Source organism: Geotrypetes seraphini, chromosome 12 (genome assembly GCF_902459505.1).
Source record: "Geotrypetes seraphini chromosome 12, aGeoSer1.1, whole genome shotgun sequence".
In the NCBI taxonomy this organism is placed as follows: Eukaryota; Metazoa; Chordata; class Amphibia; order Gymnophiona; family Dermophiidae; genus Geotrypetes; species Geotrypetes seraphini.
In genome coordinates this window covers 16026404-16050040 of record NC_047095.1, presented here as the reverse complement: position 1 = coordinate 16050040, position 23637 = coordinate 16026404, and the positions used below count along the sequence as shown (strand labels likewise).

At 43.4% G+C, this 23637-nt stretch overlaps 1 protein-coding gene across 2 annotated transcripts in view; it reads left to right on the top strand.

The window, feature by feature from the left end:
* PLPPR4 (phospholipid phosphatase related 4) overlaps positions 1 to 23637 on the top strand; it is a 97759-nt gene that overhangs the window by 30102 nt on the left and 44020 nt on the right. For both annotated transcript variants that reach the window (XM_033916596.1, XM_033916595.1), the window contains exon 2: positions 9791 to 9976. In XM_033916596.1, coding sequence (XP_033772487.1) covers positions 9791 to 9976 — 186 coding nt within the window. The remainder of the gene's footprint in view (positions 1 to 9790; positions 9977 to 23637) is intronic.

The following is a 23637-nucleotide window of genomic DNA, read 5'->3' as shown; positions in this document are numbered from 1 at the left end:
TTTACCAAAAAAAAAAAGGGAATGTGGCCGGGTGGGAGGGGAAGCATGGGCGGATCATGGGCATTCCTAAAAGTTAGGTGCACTTTATAGACTACGCCTGATTTGCACACAACATTGGCGCAAGTATTCAGGCCTGGTTTTCCTTGGCCTACATAGGTGCACCTAAATGTTATGCCATGTATGGCTGCTATAGATCGATCCGTTCATGCAAGACGTTACCTCGCAAGTCTGCCCCACTTCATTCTACGAGCATTAATAATGTTGGTTTTTATGGGTCCTCAGAGGGCCACCACGCACTCAAATATATCTCATAGTGCGGGGCTTTATGCACCCTTTCGTCACTGGACCTATATTTTTATGTCTCATAAATGCTATTAACTTAACTTAGATATAAATATGCTAAAAGTACTTAGCTTAATAACGCTAGTCGGGAGGGTAGAAAACATCAGTTGTCCAACATGTTTCGCCCAAATGACAGGGCTTTATCAAGGCTCCCTCTCCCTAGAAAAATAAAAAATATATATGTATTTTTCCTATATGCCTAGCCTTTTACCATATTACTTATATTAGGTGTACCATATTCATTGTAAACTTTCAACCTCTTACCGTTTGAAATCATATTCTCCCTCCAATGCGTCAGAGACAAAATGGAGGTCACGCTTTTAGTCAGCTGTTTTATACGTATACACGACAACCACGTCCCATACTATTCGGGACGTCATCGTGTGACATAGAGTTTGTTAAGCTTACTCCTCCCCTTTAATACTGTTTACCAGGTTAATTATACCAGACTAGATTCACAAACGTCCCCCAGACCTAAATCATATTAATGAAGCCCATTCTAATTCATTATTTAATCCCTTAGGAACCACCGTGTTCAGGCGGTAGATCCAACTCTGTTCAGAGAAGTTTAACCTCCCCTCCCAATCACCCTCCAGCTCTTTATCACTCATACACTCTATCACTCTCCATCTTAAATGTTGGATTTCATGGCCTTTCTCCAGCCAGTGCTGGACTATAGGGGCCTGCAACGTCCTGGTATTGATACGAGATTTATGTTCATTCAACCGTTTGTTAATCGCCCGTTTTGTTCGCCCCACGTACACCAAGTCACAGGGGCAAACAATAATATATACCACCCTGATCGATTTACATGTCGTGTTTGACCTGGCTTTTACTAAATATCCTGATTGGGGGTCAATCCATTGAGCCTCCTCCAGCGTGAGATCACACCATTGGCACTGATGACATTTGTTGTGCTCAGCATATTCTATTAGATGTGTTACTTTCCTAAGGGTCTGACCTATGGTCTTACCCCTACGGTACGAAAATAGAGGTGGTTCAGAGAAAATCTCATGTAAGCCTAGGATATGCCAATGTTGTTTAATAAGAGAGGTCAGCACCCCCGATGCCTTTGAGAAAGGGAGAACACAAATCATCCTTTCTTCCTCCTGTGCTCGAGGTTTATCCACAAGTAGTAACTCCCTATGGGCGTACCGGGCCCTCAAATAGGCCCGTCTAATAGAACTTCTGGGGTACCCTCTCTCTAGAAACCGTTTTCCCAAATCCTTAGCTATTCTCTTAAATTCTTCTAGCGAGGAGCAGATCCTGCGCACTCGCAGGTACTGGCTGATCGGTAGACTGTATTTCAATTGATAGGGGTGATAGCTGTCAAAATGAAGGAGGGTGTTGCGGGCCACCGGTTTCCTATACAAAGTGGTCTCTATCCTTAGATGATCCTTACTTATAAGTATGTCCAAAAACTCAATCTGGCTTTTACTAAAATGAGGAACAAACTGTAAATTGGGGTTAAGAGTTGGAGGGGGCTCAATGGATTGACCCCCAATCAGGATATTTAGTAAAAGCCAGGTCAAACACGACATGTAAATCGATCAGGGTGGTATACATTATTGTTTGCCCCTGTGACTTGGTGTACGTGGGGCGAACAAAACGGGCGATTAACATACGGTTGAATGAACATAAATCTCGTATCAATACCAGGACGTTGCAGGCCCCTATAGTCCAGCACTGGCTGGAGAAAGGCCATGAAATCCAGCATTTAAGATGGAGAGTGATAGAGTGTATGAGTGATAAAGAGCTGGAGGGTGATTGGGAGGGGAGGTTAAACTTCTCTGAACAGCGTTGGATCTACCGCCTGAACACGGTGGTTCCTAAGGGATTAAATAATGAATTAGAATGGGCTTCATTAATATGATTTAGGTCTGGGGGACGTTTGTGAATCTAGTCTGGTATAATTAACCTGGTAAACAGTATTAAAGGGGAGGAGTAAGCTTAACAAACTCTACGTCACACGATGACGTCCCCAATAGTATGGGACGTGGTTGTCGTGTATATGTATAAAACAGCTGACTAAAAGAGTGACCTCCATTTCGTCTCTGACGCATTGGAGGGAGAATATGATTTCAAACGGTAAGAGGTTGAAAGTTTACAATGAATATGGTACACCTAATATAAGTAATATGGTAAAAGGCTAGGCATATAGGAAAAATACATATATATTTTTTATTTTTCTAGGGAGAGGGAGCCTTGATAAAGCCCTGTCATTTGGGCGAAACATGTTGGACAACTGATGTTTTCTACCCTCCCGACTAGCGTCATTAAGCTAAGTACTTTTAGCATATTTATATCTAAGTTAAGTTAATAGCATTTATGAGACATAAAAATATAGGTCCAGTGACGAAAGGGTGCATAAAGCCCCGCACTATGAGATATATTTGAGTGCGTGGTGGCCCTCTGAGGACCCATAAAAACCAACATTATTAATGCTCGTAGAATGAAGTGGGGCAGACTTGCGAGGTAACGTCTTGCATGAACGGATCGATCTATGATAGTACTCTTCATTCAAAATATAGGTGAAGTAAGTGCCTAGGTTTTCAATGTATGGCTGCTAAGCACAATTCTATATACATCAGGAGCCTTTTATAGAATCACACTAAGAGCTCCTTTTACAAAAGGTGCACTAGCCGCTACCGCCTCCTCTTGAGCAGGCGGTAGTTTTTAGGCCAGCGCGGGGGTTAGCGCGTGATGAAAAGTTGTGCGTGTTAACCCCGCTAGCGCGGCTTAATAAAGGGAGCCCTAAGTGCCATTCTGATCAGCTTCAATTCTTATGGCACCATATATAGAATATGGCTCTAACCGTATAGCACAGACTTAAATAAGATTTTTGCAGCTGCCCTGCGCTAATGGAAAAATTTGTGTGGGACCTGCAAAAAATCCCTATTTTGGGCCATGTGAAAAAGTTTGATATTAAAACACACCAAGCCCATTTCTTAAAGCTTTGTAGTAAAAGGACTCCTTAGGTTCCTTAATTTTCCTCAGATTTATTTGCTCACACCTAATATATTGTTGAGGAAGTTCTTTATGGAGGTATTACACAGATATCTAACCCCGCTGCTACTGTCTTTCTGGGGATTTTCTTTCTGCTGCTATTGTCCCCTCTGGGGAGTGTAACTTTGACAGGAACAGAGATCAGGCCGATGCTCAGAAGAGCATAAGCCTTGCTGCTTTCTTTTAAGATTCTCAATATTATTTCCTTTTAAGCTACGTTGTTGGCTATTTTTTTCCTCAGAGAAAGATAAACTGTTGGTTTTCAAAGCTTGTTTGAAGATTTAAGAGCGTATTGTTTTGTGATCTATGGATACAGGGGTTTTCTAGATTTGTTTTTATTTGTTTGGCAGTACCTCTATACATATTTGGTGTTTTTTTCAGGTATGAGATTTGTTTTCTTTGACCCATTATAATTAAGGGCTCATTTTATCAAGGTGCGCTACGGGGGTTAGCACGTCTGACATTTCACCATGCGCTAACCCCGCGGCAAGCCAAAATACTAACTCCTCATCAATTGAGGCATTAGCGACTAGCGCGGCAAGCGGTTTAACGCGTGGTATTCCGCGCGTTAAACCCCCCTACCACGCCTTGATAAAAGGAGCCCTAAATTAATGTTAGGTCAGATGAAGAAATAAGAGATTAATGGGATTATAATATAAATTGACTCAGGAATTATTCCATATCTGAAGAGCAATAATTCACAAACCTGTCCTGGGGGAGCCCCAGCCACTCAGGTTTGCAGGATATCCACAATGAAAATCCCTGAGGTTGATTTGCATACACTGCCTCCTTGGTATGCAAATCTATGTCATGCATAATCATTGTGGATATCCTGAAAAACCTGACTGGCTAGAGTTCCCCAGGAGAGGTTTGGGAATCACTGCTTTAGAGCATCATTTTCTTATGATTTATTCTTCTCTCATTCCGTATAGTGGACATTGGGATGCAATTTTTGCTTTGTTTGTTTTTTGCTTTTTGATTTGTAGATGAAAATTATAATCCTATTCTTGAATCTTTTTATAGATGTTTGTGTTTAAAAGCTTAGGTTTAAAAAAAAAAAAAAGAAAGAGGTTTATTTGTGATTCTTTTGGGATAGCTCATTAACCTGCGCTGCAGATTTGAAATAGCAGCAAAAAAAAAAGCAACAACGGCCTTCCAGATTAGGATAACAAAGTGGTTCTTTAATGAGAGGCCCACCTTGGGCCGTGTTTCAGCATAAATGCGTGCATCAGGGAGCAATTATTGAAATCCACCCTTTCGATAAATACTATATAACATACTGAAAGCTGATTAATCAACAGTTTGCCATGCTAGTTCTCCGTCTCGAAAGCCACTGCAGCAAACTCCTTCAGGGCATGCCAAAAGAAAAGAGTTTGTTGCAGTGGTGTTTGAGAAGTACAGTGGTGCCTCACACAACGAACTTAATTCATTCCAGGAGCAAGTTTGTTATGCGAAAAGTTCGTTATGTGAAACGCGTTTTCCCATAACAATACATGTTAAAAAAAATTATTCGTTCTGCAGCATAAAATATGCTAAGATGACATAAAAAAAGATAAATTTGTCAAAATGGTGGTCTTGCTGAGGCCAAACTCTTTGACGAGGTCACACTGTTTTACCCCACATTCACTCCTTCTAATTATTTCCCGTTTCATTTCAACAGAAATCACCTTCCTGCTTTTTTTAGAGGCCATGATATATAAAAAATATTGAGTTTATCTTAAAAGGACGACTGCCGTGATACGTGCGTGCGTGCGTGATTTAATTCGTAATGAAGAACGATTGCCGTGATACGTGCTTAAGTTAAGCGCAGTGACTAACGACTGCCTGCAGTGCCTGCGCGGAAGGATGCAATACATCGGCAGCGATCGTGGAAGCTCGGGCGACTTCGTTGTGTGAAATGAAGTTCGTTGTATGAATCATGACATGAAGTTTGTTGTGTGCAGCGTTCGCTGTGCGAGGCGTTCTTTATGCGAGGCACCACTGTAGTTCTAATGAGGCAAACTGTTGATTAATCTGCTTGCAGGATATTATATATGTTTAGTGAGTGAGGGCATGGATCAGATCCGATCCATGAGCGATCCGATCCATGTCCGAAGAGCTGATTCATGAATCGCCCTCATGCAAAAGAGGGCGATCGGAATCACGCCTCCAACCAACCATCTTGGATCGCTCTACAGCGATCCCGATGCATGCGCAGACTATCTGTAGATGGTCTGCGCATGTGCTGGCCCTCCATGCCCGGCAGAGCAGGAACCCACTTTTTTTTTCTTTGCAAGCCCATGGTTTTATCCCGCTTTTAAACTTGCAGGTTAAAACCATGGGCTTGCACTGCAGGGAAGGGCAGGGGAGATTCGGGGCGAGAGCAGGAGATCGAGGCTGAGAGAAGATCGGGGCAGAGAGCAGGGCGGCAGAAAGGACCTGAGCGACTGGTCCGCAGCAGTCGCTTATTTTTGACCGGTCAGCCCAGTCGGTGTCCCTCATTTTTTTTTGTTTTTGTGAATCGCTGCCTGCCTGCATTTGAATGCCGTTCCTCATTTGCATGCGTGTATCGGAGGATGATCGGGACAGAGGTTAGTGAATTGGGTCGAAGGGAAATCAGGTCGCAAAGGGGTCGCTAAGTGGTCGGAAGCTAATCGGTGGGCTTAGTGAATCTAGCCCTGAGTGGATCTCCTGCACATCTTCTTGCAAGACACATTGAGGGATACGAGTGACCAAGGTCCTTGTCGGGGAACACCTAGCTGAGCCTCCGCGGGTGCGGACCACCGGACTAGATGGACCCACGGTCTGATCTGGTGCGGGCATTGCTTATGTTCTTATGTTCCTGGGTCAGGAGTCATACCATCTGGAAAGTTTTTGCCCCTGCCTAGGATAGTTTTTCCTATGTTAACACTGGTTTTCCTTGCCCTTCCTAGCCCCTCCTTTTAACTATTCCCCTACCTGCTTTTTAAAAAAAAAAAAAAAAAAATTTGTTTTGAATGTGTAGCCTCTTCTTGTCCAAATTTTGTACTCCTTTCCCTTTTCTATATATTTTTGGTTTTAGAATTATAAACCGCTTTGACCTGCTAATTACCTAAAGTGGTATAGTAAATTTGAACAAACATGCCCCCTCTTTTACTATGGCGCGCTAACCGATTTAGCGCGCGGTAAATGCTAACGCGTTCATAGAATATAATGGATGCATTATCATTTAGCACGTGCTAAATCAGATAGCATGCCTTAGTAAAAGACCCCCATAAACATAAAGATGCAGTACATTTAAAAAATTCAAGGCATAGTGCGTGCAAGGGTACCTAGCGCCTAAAACGAAAGCATGTACGAATGGAGAAGAAGACGCCATGAAACGCAGCGCACAGCACAGGCACCTTAACCTTAGGCACTCCTAAATGCCGGCACCTGTCCAGATTAGGCGCCTACCATGCCAAACATGCCCACGATCTGCCCCTAATCATGCCTACTTTCTGGTAGGCACCTTGGACTAGGTGCTGATCTAAAAGTGGTACCGAATTAGGTGCCTATCATCCAATTAATTTTAATTTAAGTAAATTATGAGCTGCTAATTGCTCATTATTGGCAACAATTACGTTTTATAAATAATTATTATTATTATTATTATTTTATTTTTTATATACCGCCAAAGCCGTAGTAGTTTGAGGCGGTTCACAATAAAGAAGGGCTGGACAATCAGCGAATAGTTACAGTCAGTGAATACAGATACAACAAAGAATCAGCGAATACAGTTTACAACAGAGAAGGGCGGGCAATTGAGTCAGGCGTACCAATCTAGGCACCTAACTTTAGGCATCTTTTATAGAATCTGGGCCTAAATGTAGAGGGCGGGCCCACCTTCTGCCCTGCATTTACCACATAGGACAGACACTTACCCCCAAATTCTATAAATGCATTCAAAATTGCACACACGAATTTGGGCGCCCAGTCAATTTGCGCACGCAATTTCATTGAGTAAAGTCAGCAATCAATTACTGACACTGATTGGCAACAATTTGAATTTGCACATGCATTTTGATAGGCACTGTTCTACAAAGATGTCTGCATATATTCTATAAATATGTGTACATTAATAAAGTGTGCAACTGAAAAGGAGCGTGGTCCTGGGTCGGTCAGAGGCATTCACTAAAGATGCATAAAGTATTAAAGACTATGGAATATATGCACCTAATTTACCCTCCACCCCCCGCCCCTCCCCTTTTTACAAAACCTTAGAGCGGTTTTTAGCACCAGCTAAAACGCTCATAGGAATTCTATGAGCATCGGGGTTGTTATCACCGCTACCGGTGCTAAAAACCACGCTATGGTTTTGCAAAAGTGAGGGGTTAGGCATGAAGATTTACACCAGGTTTCAGTTGGTATAAATATATTTATGCCCAAAATTGAACATGGATCCCAGCACTGAAGACTTATTCTATAAATGGTGTCCAACTCGGAGCACGGTTTATAAAATTGCAAATTTTTTGGGTACCATCTACTGAATTTAGTCTTTACTTATTGACGACCATGTTACATTCATTTCCAAAATGCAACCATGTCTCCTGCTGGTGCTTATAATGCGGTTATCCCAGCACTGCCCTAACTGTCAAAAAAGCTGGAGCTATGGAGGCAGCAGTTCACCCCTTCTGATTCCCCCTCCTTTCCCCCCCCCCCCCCCGGCACAAGTACCCTCCTTCTGATCTGCCTGCCAATCAAATTCTCCTCTTCTGATCCTCCCATAAAATAACTCCCAATCTTCCCTCCTATCCCTTCCTTCCTTCCATCTCCTACCCGCCAAGAAGTCCCATTCTGATCTTCCCCATTAAATACCCCTTCTAATCCTCACCCACTGAGGAGACCCCCCAACCTTCCATTCTCTGGTAGTCTAGTGGAACAGGATGGGAGCAATCCTCTTCTGCTCTCACCCTGTCTGTCTCCAAGTGTCAAAATGGCACCAATACCTCCCAGAGATAGTCTTAAAGAGCTACAGCTAGGGTTCATCCTTCATCCTTCCATATAAGAATGACCCCTAGTGGTAGTACTGTGAGACTATTGCTAGGTATCATCAGCACCATTTTGATACCCAGGGCAAGACAAAATAGGGTGAGAGCAGACGACCACTCCCCTCTCTTCTCACTAGACTTTCAGGGAATCCCCAGGTTAATGGTTATCATGTTAGAAAATAGAGCCCTAAGGCTGGTGTTCAGGGAAAGAATTGCTAGTGCTAGTTAACATATGTTAAGGTTCATTAACATTCATTAATTCAAGTTAAGCATTTAGTAAGTGAATAGGTTCCATTGAAAATAAAGGAGCTTGTATTATTTAGTATGTGTTAAATTGCATTAACATGCATTAACCAGTAAACACACATCAGTTCTAGTCCTAGAAGAGAAATTTGTCCTACTCCATTCCCATCCCCCATCTTCCAAACTTATTGAAGTGAAAATGTTTCCGTCCTTAACCCAGCCCCTGTCCAAGTACTATCTCTGACAAAAGGAGAAATCCCCCACCTCAAGACAGATATCTCCCAGATAGCCTTTCCCTATCCCAAGATGCATTCTCTCATAGAAGATCTTCCCTCCCCCCATCCTAGCAGCAAACCTCACCTTCAATAGTAATTCTACCCTCCTGGAGACACCAGTCCTCCAATGAATTCCCACACTCTTCCCCCAATGCCCATCTACCTCTTTGGAAATAAATCTTTACCAGTCCAAAGGGGAAGAGTTTTAATTGACAGAAGGAACATCAGGGCCCTTCTGCCCACATTGCAACCACCACCAAATATTGTCACTAGGATGCACTTCACCATGACATTTTTGGGCAACTTCCTGCAATGCAGGAAGAAGTGCTCCAATATCCTTCATGCTTGTGAAGATCCTCTCATTCTGGGCCAGTAAAAATTAGATTCTGGAGGAGTAGGTTGGGGGTCCTTCTCTGGAGTTTCTATTGAAGATGCTAGAGGTCTTTTAGTAAACGGGGAGGAGGTTTATGCTTACGTGCAATGGTGGGAAACACAGTTGTGTTTCTGGGGCTGATGGGATGCCTCTCTCAAAAGGTAGGATTTACTGCCATCAGGGAATGCTGTGCATGTGAAATTGACTCTGGAATTGGCCCCTATTATTTCAGCAGGTTTGGGGGAGAATCCCTTATGCGGAACAGTCTTTTGGGTTAGTTGGCATGGGAGATTCCAACAAGTATGTTTGGCATAGTTATCTCAGTTACCAGGCAAGCCACTATCATGGGAAAGATTTCATAATAGTTTAAACATTCCATTTTAAATTACATTTTATGGATTTGCATTCTAAAAAATATTTTAGCATGAGCTTTTTGAAAAGACCTCCTAATTACTTCACACAACATGTTTCTTTGATGACTGTTGGTCATGTTTCTAGTGAATGCTACACACAGTATATGCACTGAACCAATCACTAACTGCCTTTTTCCCCTTTCTACATAGTTACCGATACTGGCCTCATCTGTGGTTAGCCTATACTTTCTGGAGCTGACGGATATCTTCAAACCTGTTCACTCAGGATTCAGCTGCTATGACAGGAGCCTTAGCATGCCCTACATTGATCCTGCTCAGGAGTCCATTCCATTTCTGATGTTGCTGAGCCTGGCCTTTGCTGGACCTGCAGCCACGGTAGGATATCTGTTGTATCTTACGGATCTTTTTTTAAAAAAATTTGTTAACTCAAGACTTTTTATTGCTTTTCCATCTGTAAAGGGCTGTTCATACATAGTAAATGACAGCAGATAAAGACCTGAATGGTCCATCCAACCTTACCCTTTCTTTAAATTACGGATTTAATTTAAATTTTGTAAACTGCTTTGATCTTTTTTGGCTGTATATGCGGTACATAAAGATTTTAATAAACATTTTCCTTTTTCTTGACTATTTCTGGGCCAGAACTCAAAGCTCTGCCCGATACTGTGCTTAGGTTCCATCTACTGAAGTCTCCATCAAATCTCACTCCTGCCCATCTAAACCATTCCAGTCATCAAAGCCCACCCCAGCCTATCCTCAACCAAATGGCTATATACGGACAGACCATGCAAGTCTGCCCAGTATTGGCCTTAGTTCTTCAATATATACCATTACTTTCTTATTTGAGATCCTCTGTGTTCATCCCATGCTTTTTTGAACTCTGTCACCATTTTCCTCTCCAGCACCTCCCTCGGAAGCGCATTCCAGGCATCCACCACCCTCTCTGTAAAGAAGAATTTCCTTACATTACTCTTGAGTCTACCACCCCTCAACCTCAAATTATATCCTCTGGTTTTACCATTTTCCTTTCTCTGGAAAAGATTTTATTCTACAGACATACGTTTTGAGAAGTTTGGTTAGTATTGGGATTCTAGCTTTGGGTCTATAATTAGAAGGACTCAAAGATCTATGTTCTGGGTTATGGGGATCGGCACGAGGGCAATTTGCCCCATTTGGGATGGAAGTTGGCCATGATAAAGAAGATTGTTTAAGAGTTTTGTTAGTCATTTTATGATGTGGTCAAGGACTTCTGCAAGTAGGCAATTAGGGCCTTGGTCAAGTATAATGCTGCATGTAGACAGTTTTTTCAAGAGTAGTGGTTGTTTGGGATAAAAGCTGGAAAGTGCTCCAGATTCGGTTTTCTGGGTTCAATTCCAGAGGTGTATAATTTGATTAGAGAGATATAGGGGCAGTGACAGTAGCTTTTTTGACTTCTGATTTACTTTTGGAAGAAGTCTGCTAAGGTCTACACATTAGGTTGATAGTCAATGTCTGATTGACCTAACACCAGGGGTGAAGTTGTGGTACATATTAGGCAGAATAATTTTTTTATATTATAGTTCTTGCTCTCAATTTCGAGGGTGTAGTGTGTGGGGGGGGGAGCTTGCCTCAGCAATATTGAATTTGTATTTTTTGATAGCTGATCTCCACGCTGATTTTTGTTCTGGGAGATTGATCATTTGCCATTGTCTTTCCAGTCTTCTACAAGGCTGTTTTTTTCTGATTTTAGGGCATCTTTGAACCACGGTGAAGGCTTGGTTGATTTTTGGCTTTTGCGACATAATGGTGTAATAGAGTTGAGGATTTGCTATAATATGTTGTTCCAGCTGTTGAGTGAAGCTAGAGGCTGGTTGAAGTGGTACCTAGCATTTCAGAGGCCTTGTTCCAGAATTCGATGGCATTAATTTTGCCTCTTATTCTCACATGTGGGACTCCCAAGATGTCAGGATCATGACTTTGGAAGAAGTTAAATATAGAATAAACATATGCCAACAAGGTTGGAGGGAAAGTTGGCACTTAGAAAGTGAAAAGATTTTGCAGAATTGCTTGTTCAAACTGGCTGTCTCTTCTGCAGTTTTGTTCTAAACAGTAATGAGGAGTAATGTATGTTGTGAGCCTGCCGGTGCCGGGTTTTACAACTGGCCACTGACCAGGGCTCAGCAAATACCGAACTTGACGTGCCTTCAAAGGAAGTTGAAGGTCCTGCTGGTTCTGATGAGTATAATAAAAAAAAAATGTCAGGAACAATAAAGCTTTTCAAAAGAACTTGAGTCCAACTTTATTTCCTAAATAGCAAACTGCCACAGTTTAGGCTTTGCACTCAAAACATGAACATAAAATTCAGGCTTACAAAAACACAGCCCACACCTTTCTTGCAGGTAAGTGTCCAAATGGTTCTATTGTAGCATTGCCCTATCAGTCCCACAGTCAAAAGGGCAAAATAAGGCTACAAAAACTACTCAGTCTTTATACTGATTCTTCACTCTATTTTTACACACTTTTGGAACGTGTTGCTCAGGCCTGGTTTTTAACAGGCCTTCCCCAGCCAACTTAACAAGCAGCTGGTGGGGGAGGGGAGTAGCTGAATCCAAAAATTGGCCCCACAATCCCACCCGAGGATCTTCAGTGGATTCTCCCCACTACTACCCCTTTCACATGGTCAGCAACAAAGTCCCATCCAAACAGAACAAGGCAAAAGTAAAAATGCACAAAACACACTTCCTTCAATGTCCCAAAAATAAGGCGCCAAATCCAGCCGTGAGCCTAGCACTGCTCACGCTGCCTGCACTCGCCTTGTGCTTCCAGACAGTCCAAAAGAAAAACCAAAATTCAAAACCCACAAACAGTCAGGAAATTCCACTTAACTCTCATCCATGTGGATTTCTTCGGGTTCCATGGAAGTATCCATAAGCTCTATGGCATCCGGGTTGGCTGTCTGGTTTGCCTCAGGGACAGAAGTTGCATCCAGCATTTCAATGTCCTGGTTCTGTTGGACTTCAGGAGCCCACTCCTTTGACCCAGGGTAGACTGATCTGGTCTTTCTGAGCTCAGCTTCTAAAGCACTGAACTGGCCACGCCCTAACCTTTGAGAGGGAAGGGCAATCTGCTGCTTCTGCTGAGTTCTCCTTTGGGCCTTAATTGGATCCAGCAGTTGTGCATTACCTGAGCTCTGAGCCTGCCTCTCATTGTGTCCTTTTTTGTAAGGCACCTCCTGCTGCTCCAGGCTGTTCTCCTACTCATCTTCCCCTCCCCAGGGTTCTGAAACATGGTGGTTCAATTGGAACTCAGACCCTATCTGTCTGTCTGAGTTTAACCTGTCACACTGGTTAGCCCTTTTCAGGGTAAGACTTGGATTATGAGGAGATTTACCTGGCACAAGCTTAGCCTTAAGGCTGGGGTTGTGACAATGTACTGAAAACCAAGTAGCTGCTTTGCAGATGTTCTCAATAGAGACAGAACGGAAATGAGCTACTAAAGCAGCCATAGCCCATACATTGTGGGCTGTCACACAGCCTTGCAGCATCAGCCCAGCCTGAGATTATGTGAAGGAGATATAATCTACTGGCCAAGTGGAGATGGTTCTCTTGGAAACAGCAATCCCTAATCTGTTAGGGTCAAAAGCTACAAAGAGATGAGAGGATTTCCTATGAGGCTTAGTCCAGTCTAGATAGTATGCCAGAGCGCACTGGCAGTCTAAGGTGTGGAGGACTGCTTTTTACGCCTTTGAGGTGAAGGAGAAGGATCAGAAGGTATGCAATAGTATTTTTATGCTGATAAGTCTGGCAGATACTCATCAGAGTAGTTGGAGATATTTGAGTCAGACTCCCCAAATATTCTCTTCTAGATGAAACACAGGGTATGATTTGAGAAGAGCGTCAACTGTACATTGAAGAGCATCAAGGCAGAGTTTGATGCTCTGACCTAGGAGATAACTCCTCTTCAATGATTAAACATGCATCGTGTATTGGACTGTGCCAACCCCGATACTTGACGTTGAGCTGGGGTGCATGACCTCTTCCTCAGTTGATGCCTTAGCATATCCTTGGGCTGGGCTGAGGCAGGCATGGGAGTCTTTAAAGGCCATGCAGTAGGTCTGAAAGCTCTTGTTTGAGCATAGTCTGGATCTCCTCCTTAAGAGTCTTTTCTAGTGCAGATGCCGACATTGGTGCTGGTTGTCTATACATTGGAAACCATGATGTCAAGGCAAACCTGGGAGAAGACATTATCTATAGTGATACCTTCTCCGTCAATGCTTACTATGCATCAGGAAAATGGATGTCTGAGAGGACATGCCAAACATAGAATGGAAGGAATGTTTATGCTTCTTAGCTTTCTTACATGAAGCATCCTCTGATGCATGAGGCATATATGAAGAGGATGTTGAGTCTTGTATCTGAAGAGAGTCCAATGTTCAACGCTCTCTATGCAGCATTAGTGCATGCGGTGTCGACACTGATGCCGATGCTGATGAAGGTTAAGCATCGAGCCCTGAATCTCCCACCATGCTCAATGTCAATGCTAAACTAAAAAGTTTATCACACTGAATTTGTTGGACTTTGTCTTGCATACGTAGAAATAGTTCATAACAAATGCCCCAATGTTCAGGATCTAGACACTGAACACACCACTTGTTGGGGTCAGAGCCTGACTTGATCTGGTTACACTGAGTACATTTCTTGAAGCCACTCAGCACCCTCTTTGACATGCAGGGAAAAATAGCTGATGTGGTCAAATGACTCGATGGCCCAAGGAGCTTGAGTGGAAAGTATTCCAAAAAACATTGATGCTTCCTGGCTTGAAAAAAAGGCCTCAAAGTGGCTCATAGGCCAAAAATTGGAAAACTGACAGAAATGAAATAAACTCAAAGAAAATAATGAAAAATAATAGAAATGAAGAATTATAAAGAAAAGAATGATAAATCAATATTGAAAAAACACAAAAAGGTTTAAAGCTTGACACGCTGAGGAGATACCAAACAAACAACTTCTCAGCTCTGCATAAAACTTAGAACTGATGGGCCTGCGAGCTGATGTCAAGTGGAAAGGCACCGGCACATACATGATATGGACACTGCCTAAAGATTTAAAGCGACAGTGCACTTGGCAGTGTCCATACCAGGTTCCATGGATGACCACATGTGAAAATATAATGCCTGCTTGTTCTTGGAGAACTGACAAATTAACTAATTGTAACAACATCATTTTTTAACTCTTCCAACTGATATCCTATGAAGATTGACTTTGTCAGTGACCTTTATTCTGTATGCTGGCATTCTCCCCAGTTTGACTGGTGAAATAATACTGACATAAATTCCTAACTTAAAATTTAGTACATCCTTCAAGATATAGGCCTATTGCCAACTTTCAATAAGTGAATCTAACAGAAGCTCTAGTATCTAAACAGCTACAACAATTTCTGGACCATCATGCCATTTTACATCCATAACACAGAAACCACCGTGTTTAAGGATTGCCTGCACCTGGGCAAGAATAAGCAAGCTATTTGAATGCAGTTGTATGTCTTTGCTGCATTTCACCATGAGCTTTCATTGGTGAAATTGAGTGCATTGGAAATTGTTTTGTCTAGGAAATTTTGTAAAGGAAAGAATTTACAAATCTAAGCTGGGCTCTGAAATGTCAGAGGAATGAAGAGTATAATACACTGCTCCCCAAGCTTCTCCATTGTCTCCTGCTTTATTTAATAGTTCCTTTGAAGAAGAACTATATGATATGGTTGTCTCATGCTTTTCATATGAAGACAGTATTTTTGCTACATTTCCCTTCCAAAGAGCTCTTTATACTAAGAACATAAGCAATGCCTCTGTCGGATCAGACCAGGGGTCCATCGTGCCCAGCAGTCCGCTCCTGTGGCGGCCCCCCAGGTCCATGACCTGTAAGTGATCCTTTACCTAAATCATGTATTCCCTATTCGTTTAGTGACCTGTATAGTTACCCTCTAACTGTATCCTTCAATCCCCTTCACCTTCAGGAAACCAGGGGATTGAAGGATACAGATAGAGGGTAACTATACTAAGCTATGGTATGCACTAGCATGGCTTACCAAAGCTTAAAAGGGCTTACCATGGGGTGCACCGTGGCATCCCATAGTAAGTTCTGAATATGCATGCACAAACCATGCACTAATTTTTTTTTTTCTGGAAGGGGGCATATCTGGGGAAGTAAAGTCAGCGTTTCTGCACTAATCAGTTAGTGCATCTAAATTGCCAAATTGCCGCAAGCTGATATGTGCAGAATTAGCATATGAGCCCTTACCACCTACAAAGTAGTTGGCTGTAAGGGCTCATGTGCTAAATTTGGTAATGGCCAAGATAAGTTCCTTTTTTGAATATTAATTGTTGGCAGAATGGGACAGTAAAGGTGATGATGGTCCCAATGGCAACCTCAGTTTGGTGATTACACTGAATAGTTTGGTTGTGGGTCTGAGCACTTCACATTTAATTATTTAAATTTATATATATTTTTATGGATACTGTGATGGTATGAAGCATTAGCATAAGGCCATTTAATCAGAAAATGGAAAATCGGTCATTTTCTGACTGCAGTAAACATTACCGTAGCATGCAGGAATAATCCACATAAGAATGCACTAAGGGCTCCTTTTACGAAGGCGCGTAAGCGGGTTTAACGCACGCGACTTTTCATCACGTGCTAACCCCTGCGCTAGCCGAAAAACTACCGCCTTCTCAAGAGGAGGCGGTAGCGACTAGCGTGGCCGGTGGTTTAGCGTGTGCTATTACGCACGTTAAACCGCTAACGCGCCTTCATAAAAGGAGCCCTTAGTACTGCAACTTTTTAAAAGGATCCCAAAGTATATTGGAAGAGACTAATTCCATGTTATTATTATTTAAAACGCAGCTCCTGCTATATCCCATGAGCAAAGAGGATCACATTTGCAATTTGTCAAAGTCAGCAATGGCACAGCAATGTGACAATTATAGTTGACAGGGTGAACAATGGTACAACGCTACTATAGATGTGATTTTAAGAATGAGCAACCCCACTACCCTTATAACACCAACACTCATGAAAAGGTTTAGCCAATCATATCATATATGTTTCCATTTATACATATTAGAGAAAGCGTTAGCAAAGCAATCACTATCAGAGAGCATTGAACAGAGTGAACCAATTAGATTTTCAAATATTGCTTCCCAATCCTTCACGGTTAATCACAGTTTGGTTAAACAAGCTGAAACAAGCAAGTTTTCAAACATGTTTTAACACCTTTAAGTGCAGAGGCGTTGGAACAGAGGGGGGCCACAGGGACCATGGCCTCCTCAAAAATTGTCCGGCATTAGAGGGGAGCAAACAGGGCAGCTGCCCTATCTCCCGCAGTAGCCTGCAAGTGACTTTACCCATGCTCCGGGGCTCTAATGCTGCGCTTGCCGGCTTACTGACCCTTCTCCGATGAAACCGGAAGTTACGTTATGAGAGGGGAGGGAGGAGAAGCGAAGCCGGCAAGCAGAGTGTTAGAGCCCTGGTGCATGGGCGAAGTTGCTTGCTAGCTAGGGCAGCATCAGCGGGAGATAGGGTAGGGAGGGAGGCATTCAACTCACTGCTCCTGCTTGCTTTGGGTCTTCCTCACTGCCAGGTCCTGCCTTTGCAGGAACAGAAAGTAGGTGGGACCCGGCAGCGAGGAAGGCCCGAAGCAAGCAGGAGCAGCGAGTTGTGAATGCTGCGCTGCCGATGGCTGTGTAAGACCAGAAGGGGGGAGGAGAGAAATGTTACCGATGGCTGTGTGAGACCGGGGGGGGGGGAGGAGAGAAATGTTACCGATGGCTGTGTGAGACCGGGGGGGGGGGGGAGGAGAGAAATGTTACCAACGGCTGTGTGAGACCGGGAGGGGAGGAGAGAAATGCTACCGACAACTGTGTGAGACCATGGGGGAATGCTGCTGCAGCACCCAATTGGGAAGGGAGAGGGGGAAAGAGGGAGAAGGAAGACTAGGAAAGGGAGAGGAGAGGAACAAGAGATGCCAAGTCCATGGGAGGCAGGGAAAGGAAAGGAGATACCAGACCATGGAGGGGGAGGGAGGGATGCCAGGGTATGGGGTGAGGGAAGGAGACAGATGCCAGACCAGGGGAAAGGAAGGAAGGAGGGAGGGAGGGAGAGAAAGGAAGGAGAGGAGAGAGATGCCAGGGCATGGGAGGAAGGTAGAAGATAGAGATGCCAGACCATGGGGTGGCGTGGGAAGGAAGGAAAAGACAAATGCCAGACCAGAGGGAAAGGAAAGAGAGGAGGTGCTAGAGCATGGCTGGAGAGATAGGAGAGAAGAGAGATGCCATGGCATGGGGAGGAAAGGAGATAGAGATGCCAGACCATGGGGTGGAGTGGGAAGGAAGGAAGGAAAGGAGAAGAGAGAGATGTTAGAGCATAGGTGAGGGGGTGGAAACAGAAAAATGAAGAGGGGGTGAAGCTGAAATGAATCATGTATAAAGGAGAGAAGGGGCACAGGATATACAGTTTATTAAAGGGACATAGAAAGAAGGAAGATGCCATATGGAAGAGAGAGAGGGCAGACACTGGATGGAAAGGGCAGGGAGGGCGGACAGTGGATGGAAGGGGCAGAGAGAGGGTAGACAGTAGATGAGGTAGAGAGAGAGGGCAGAGGCTGGGTAGAAGAGGTACAGAGAGAGGGCAGATGTTGCATAGAAATAAAGTGAAGAGAAGATGATTAAACCAGAAACGACAAAAGGTAGAAATAATTTTTTTGTTGTTTTTTGTAGAATCAAGAAATATTGTAACTGTATTGATAAAAATTTATAAATAGGAAATGGAAATAAGGAATTTTTTTTTTTTTTGGGGGGGGGGGACTAAATCCCTTTCCTCATGTCAGGACAGGATACCATAACAGCAGTATACTGTACTGTCCTGAGGAAAGATTTGGCCTCTGAAATCTAATTGAAAAATAGATTAATCCAATAAAATGGTATTCTCTTATTTCTCATTATTTGTTTTATTTCTATTTGTTAATTTGTAAAGTGGTGATTGTTTTATATCAAATTTACTACTACTACTACTACTATTTACATCTACTGTCTTCATATTTTGCACAGTATTAGGGGACATGTGTCACTGTTTCTGTGGTGTTGCATTGTATGCAGAGCCTTACATCTTAGGGTTTCATTTTTATATATTAGTACTTTTAGTTTGTAGTCCCATATTTGCTTAGGGGTTATCTGTGTTCTGGTAGGAATGAATGTTGAGAAGCATACAGTGTGCTTTGTGTAGTTTAATTTTGTGGTTAACCATTATGTGTTATTAATAAGATTATATTGTATGTATATATGAAAAATGAATGGAAAAAACTGTATTACAATTACTACTATTATAGGGGCGGGGTCTGGGAGTGGGTCAAAGGCGGAGATTGGGCAGGTCAGGGTCTGAGATTGGGCTGGGTCAGGGGCAGAGCTCTCAGGCCCCCCAAACAAAAAAGAGTTTTGCTGCTTATGTTTAAGTGTGATATTAAGAGCATTCAACAACCTTGGAGCTGCTAATTTTTTATCATTAAAGTTTTCTATACCACCTTGTTTGCCACACAAGTCTATGTGATTAACAATTTTAAAACATGAAGCCGGGAGTGGAAATGTCCCCTCCCCCCCCCCAAAAAAAAAAAAGGTGGGCACAATTTGATTTTAAAAAACCTTTTATTTATCAAAAAATGGCTCAAAAACTCAATGACTCGGCATGTACATGTTTCGGCCAAACTGGCCTGCCTCAGGAGTCTGGTGATAGGATATAGGATTATCCCAGCTCCAGCATCTTTCGCCTTACAAGTTTGTATTTGATTACTAGTAGCTGTATTTATAGCGTCTATACATTAAGCGCTTGGATAAATATATCCTTGTATCTGAAGACTCACCAGACTCCTGAGGCAAGCTAGTTTGTCCGAAACATGTACATGTCGAGTCATTGAATTTTTGAGCCATTTTTGGATAAATAAAAGGTTTTTTAAAATCAAATATTGTCCACCTTTTTTGGGGGACATTTCCACTCCCAGCTTCACGTCTTTGAGTTTGTGGATTTGGTTCTCCTGTTGTATATTAACAATTTCCTATATAATAAAACCCTAGAGCGTGCATGTGCTCTTGAAATTTCGTGATCCCTGCCGCTGTGATTTCTGATCCGTGGCAGCCAATCCGGCGGCAGGTAACATTTTGGCCACTCCCCTCCTCCTGCCCTCACTCGCCATGGAAGCCAGGCAAGCTCTCTCCCTGCCGCGTCCTCAGCAGGGAACACACCTCCCGCCCTAACTCTCCGCTGCCACCGCCGCCGCTACTGCTGCTGATCCTCCTCTAAAGAGCAGCCTGCGATGGTGTCCGGCTTTAGCGAGCCTCGCAGGCCGCTCTCCACCCTCGGTAGCACGTTCCCTCTGACGCACGGGATCGTGTCAGAGGGAACGTGCTACCGAGTTGGAGAGCGGCCTGCGAGGTTCGCTAAAGCCGGACACCATCGCAGGTTGCTCTTTACAGGAGGATCAGCCACCACGGGGATCGTGAGAAGAGCCGCCGGTACTTTGGAAACTTGCAGGCCAGCCCGCAGGAAGGGAAGGGGGAAGGGCCGAATGGAGCAAGACAGCTCACGGTAAGAGAAGGGAATGGGGGGTGGGGGAAAATGCTGCTACTGCTTCAGCAGGGACCTGGAGGGGAAGGGAAATACCGCTGCTGCTTCTGCAAAGGAAAGTGTGGGGGGGGAGAGAAGGGAATGGGAGGTGGGGGGAAATGCTGCTACTACTTCACAGGGATCTGGAGGGGAAGGGAAATATCACTGCTGCTTCTGCAAAGGAAAGTGGGGGGGGGGAGAGAAGGGAATGGGGGGTGGGGGAAAATGCTGCTACTGCTTCAGCAGGGACCTGGAGGGGAAGGGAAATACCGCTGCTGCTTCTGCAAAGGAAAGGGGGGGGGAGAGACAGAAAGAAATACAGACAGACAAAGGAGGCCAGGGAGAGAGACAGACAGAAATAAAGACAGACAGGGGACCAGAGAGACAGACAGAAAGACAGACAGACAGACAAAGGGTGCCAGGGAGAGAGAGAGAAAAAAAAATAGCAGGAGGGAGAGAGACAGAAAGAAAGGAAGAAAGAGACAGGAGCAGGGAGAAAGACATAAAGAAAGAAAGAAAGACAGACAGGCATATATTCTAGCACCCGTTAATGTAACGGGCTTAAACACTAGTTAAAACATAATTAAATTAAGAAAGGAACTTCAGTTTTACAACAGAAAAGACACGATCACACCAGATGCACACGCCAAATACACACAGACCTAACAGAACAAGTAAAAAAGAAAAAAAGAACCATAATATTGTACAAAAGCTCCTCCCCCTCGCCCTGCATTCACCTATCCCACCCCTGAAGGCAATAATTTCTCCTAGTACTCTTCAAAATCTAGCTAAAAAAAAAAAGCTCATGAGTTTCACAGAAACATAGATGTGAATAATTAAGGATGACCAATAAACAGTGATGTTCTGATCTTTGTTAAATAAGAGCGATGCTTTGGTTGCAGGCTAGTTGAGTCACCGGCATCTTAAGTTAAATTAGGAGAAGACAAAGGCCTAGATTCACTAAACTTACCTTTCTGATCCGATCCGTGGCCGAGTCTTGCTGGACGACCGATTCACTAAACAGTTGTCACACAAATTATTTGATCGGAGGCACGCCCCATACCGACCACACGGATCGCTGCAGAGCGATCCATACGCATGCGCAGACCGCACAAGTGAGGTCAAAACAAAGGGGAGGGGATTGGCTGCAGTTTTGAGTGGACAGAAGACGCTTTAGTCAAAACACGCTGATGCCGAATGGAACAGAACACGCTTTAGCCAGGACAGAACACGCTGCAGATGGAACAGAACATGCTTTTAACCCACGTGTTAAAACTGCAGGCTCGCACTGCAGGGAAGAGAGCAAGGGAGTAGGCAGGAACAGGGCAGCAGAGAGCAGGAGAGTCGGCAGAGCTTGTCTTCTTGTGTTTTTTCCACAAGGGAGATGTGTTTAAAATGTTTTATTTTTGGTTTGATATTTGGATTCAAAGCTGTAGGGCTGGGATTTCAGGGCAGCAGAGAAGGACAGTCGGCAAGGACATGAGCAACTGGTCCTCAGCAGGCGCTTCTTTTTGAATCGGCCAGCCCTATCGGTGTCCCTTCTTCTGTTTAGTGAATCGCTGCCTTCCGACTTTGCATGCCATTTCCTCTCATTTGCATGCGCGGATCAGATCAGGTGGGAGGTTGATCGGCCAGGAGGTTAGTGAATCGGGTCGGGGTCGGAGAAGGCTCGCAAAGCTTAGGGATGAAACTGTATTGTATATATCTTTGAAGATTCTGGCAGTAATATTAGACTCTGTTTTATTTATGGATTTTCAGATTTCCCATGTTGTGAAGAAAGTGTTTTGTTTTGTTTATTTTTAACCGAGATACTTCAAATGGACAGGAATGTGCCTTCTGGTGGAACATCTGAGGATCTTGGTACAAGAAATAGTTTTGACTCAATCTGATTATTGTGGCATCTTATAGCTTTAGGTATGTTTATTTGGAAACTGCTGTGACTCCAGGTGGTATATTCAGTTTTTTAAATAAATAAATATCAGAGGCTGCTGTCAGAGAAGAGGTTGAGACTCCAATTGTTTTAAACACAGCCACTAAACTAATTTTTAATGGATGTGCAGTTGAACCAGCAACCACCTTCTTTAATTCGATCGCATTGCCTGCCAGGATCTGCTAAAACTATATTTTAAATTGTGCTTATTTAAAATCTGACATGGTGCTGCCCCGATTCATATATACGTATTAGATGGTTGAATTTTCTAGTAATAAGACATCATTAAGCGCGCACGTGCGTGTCCCCCCCTTTGCATCCGCGCATGTGCGTGTCCCCCCCCCTTTGCATCCGCGCATGTGCGTGTCCCCCCCCTTTGCATCCGTACATGTGCGCGTCGTCCCCGCTTTGCATCCGCGCATGTGCGTGTCGTCCCCACTTTGCTCAGATGCTGTCCCAACGTCACTTGTTGCTAGAAGCTTTTCAAAACCCATACAAAGTGGGATTAGAATGTTCCTATTTATTGTACCCTTTCTTGAGCTGATTTTTAATTAGGCAGAATAGAAATTGTTTGCAGTGCCTCTCACTGGGCCAGTAAATAAGACTAAAACTCACCTACACCCACGTAACTTACCAATCTCTCCGGTTTGTAACACAAAAGATATCGTCAGACAATCACTCACACACAATAATCTTTTTCTTGTTCTTTATTCAGTGTACCAGCAAACTAAGAAAATAAATTGGTCTGACACCACCACTACAATCACACACTCTCAGAGCACAAAGTTACAAAAGACAAGGAGACAAAGGATTGGGGAGCACATCCTGGGACTGACGTCTCTACCTCAGGAAGTATAACTCCCCACATTTCTCATGTTACACTACTGCTTATACATCTTTTTGTTCCAAACCTTAATTAGACCTAATTACATATTGCAAATTCTGCTAAGGATAAATATTCAAAACTTTGCAAAGCCTAGCTGTAAACCAGTTTAAAAGCCAACTCTCTTAGTTCCCTTTTATTCAGATGTTAAGTTCTCCTTTTTTGCCTATATGTCTGGCTGCTTGTTCGTGCGAGCCCCATTAACTGTCTTAACTCTCTCTCTACATACTTCCTTAATTCTGCAAGCAAGCAGATTTGTTACTGTGTGTATGAGACAGGCATGATTTGATTTTTCTTTTTAGATATCATTTGGGCCCCATTATTTCTGATTAATCCATTAATCCAGTCCTTTCAAAATGTGCAATTTAGATTAAATGTACATGGGCACTCAGACACCAGTGATAAAGACAATGGGCTGAAGAGAGACAGCAAATGGGACTAAGGGTTTATAAGGTTGGTGATATTAGCGTAGGATAGAGGCAAACAAGACATATCTCCTCCACGGCAATATCCTCTATGAGGCTAGCAAGCTGACTTCACTGAACCTCTCTTGATCCCATCAACCTTCTGCTACCAAGCACATTACATACAACTCCCTTTC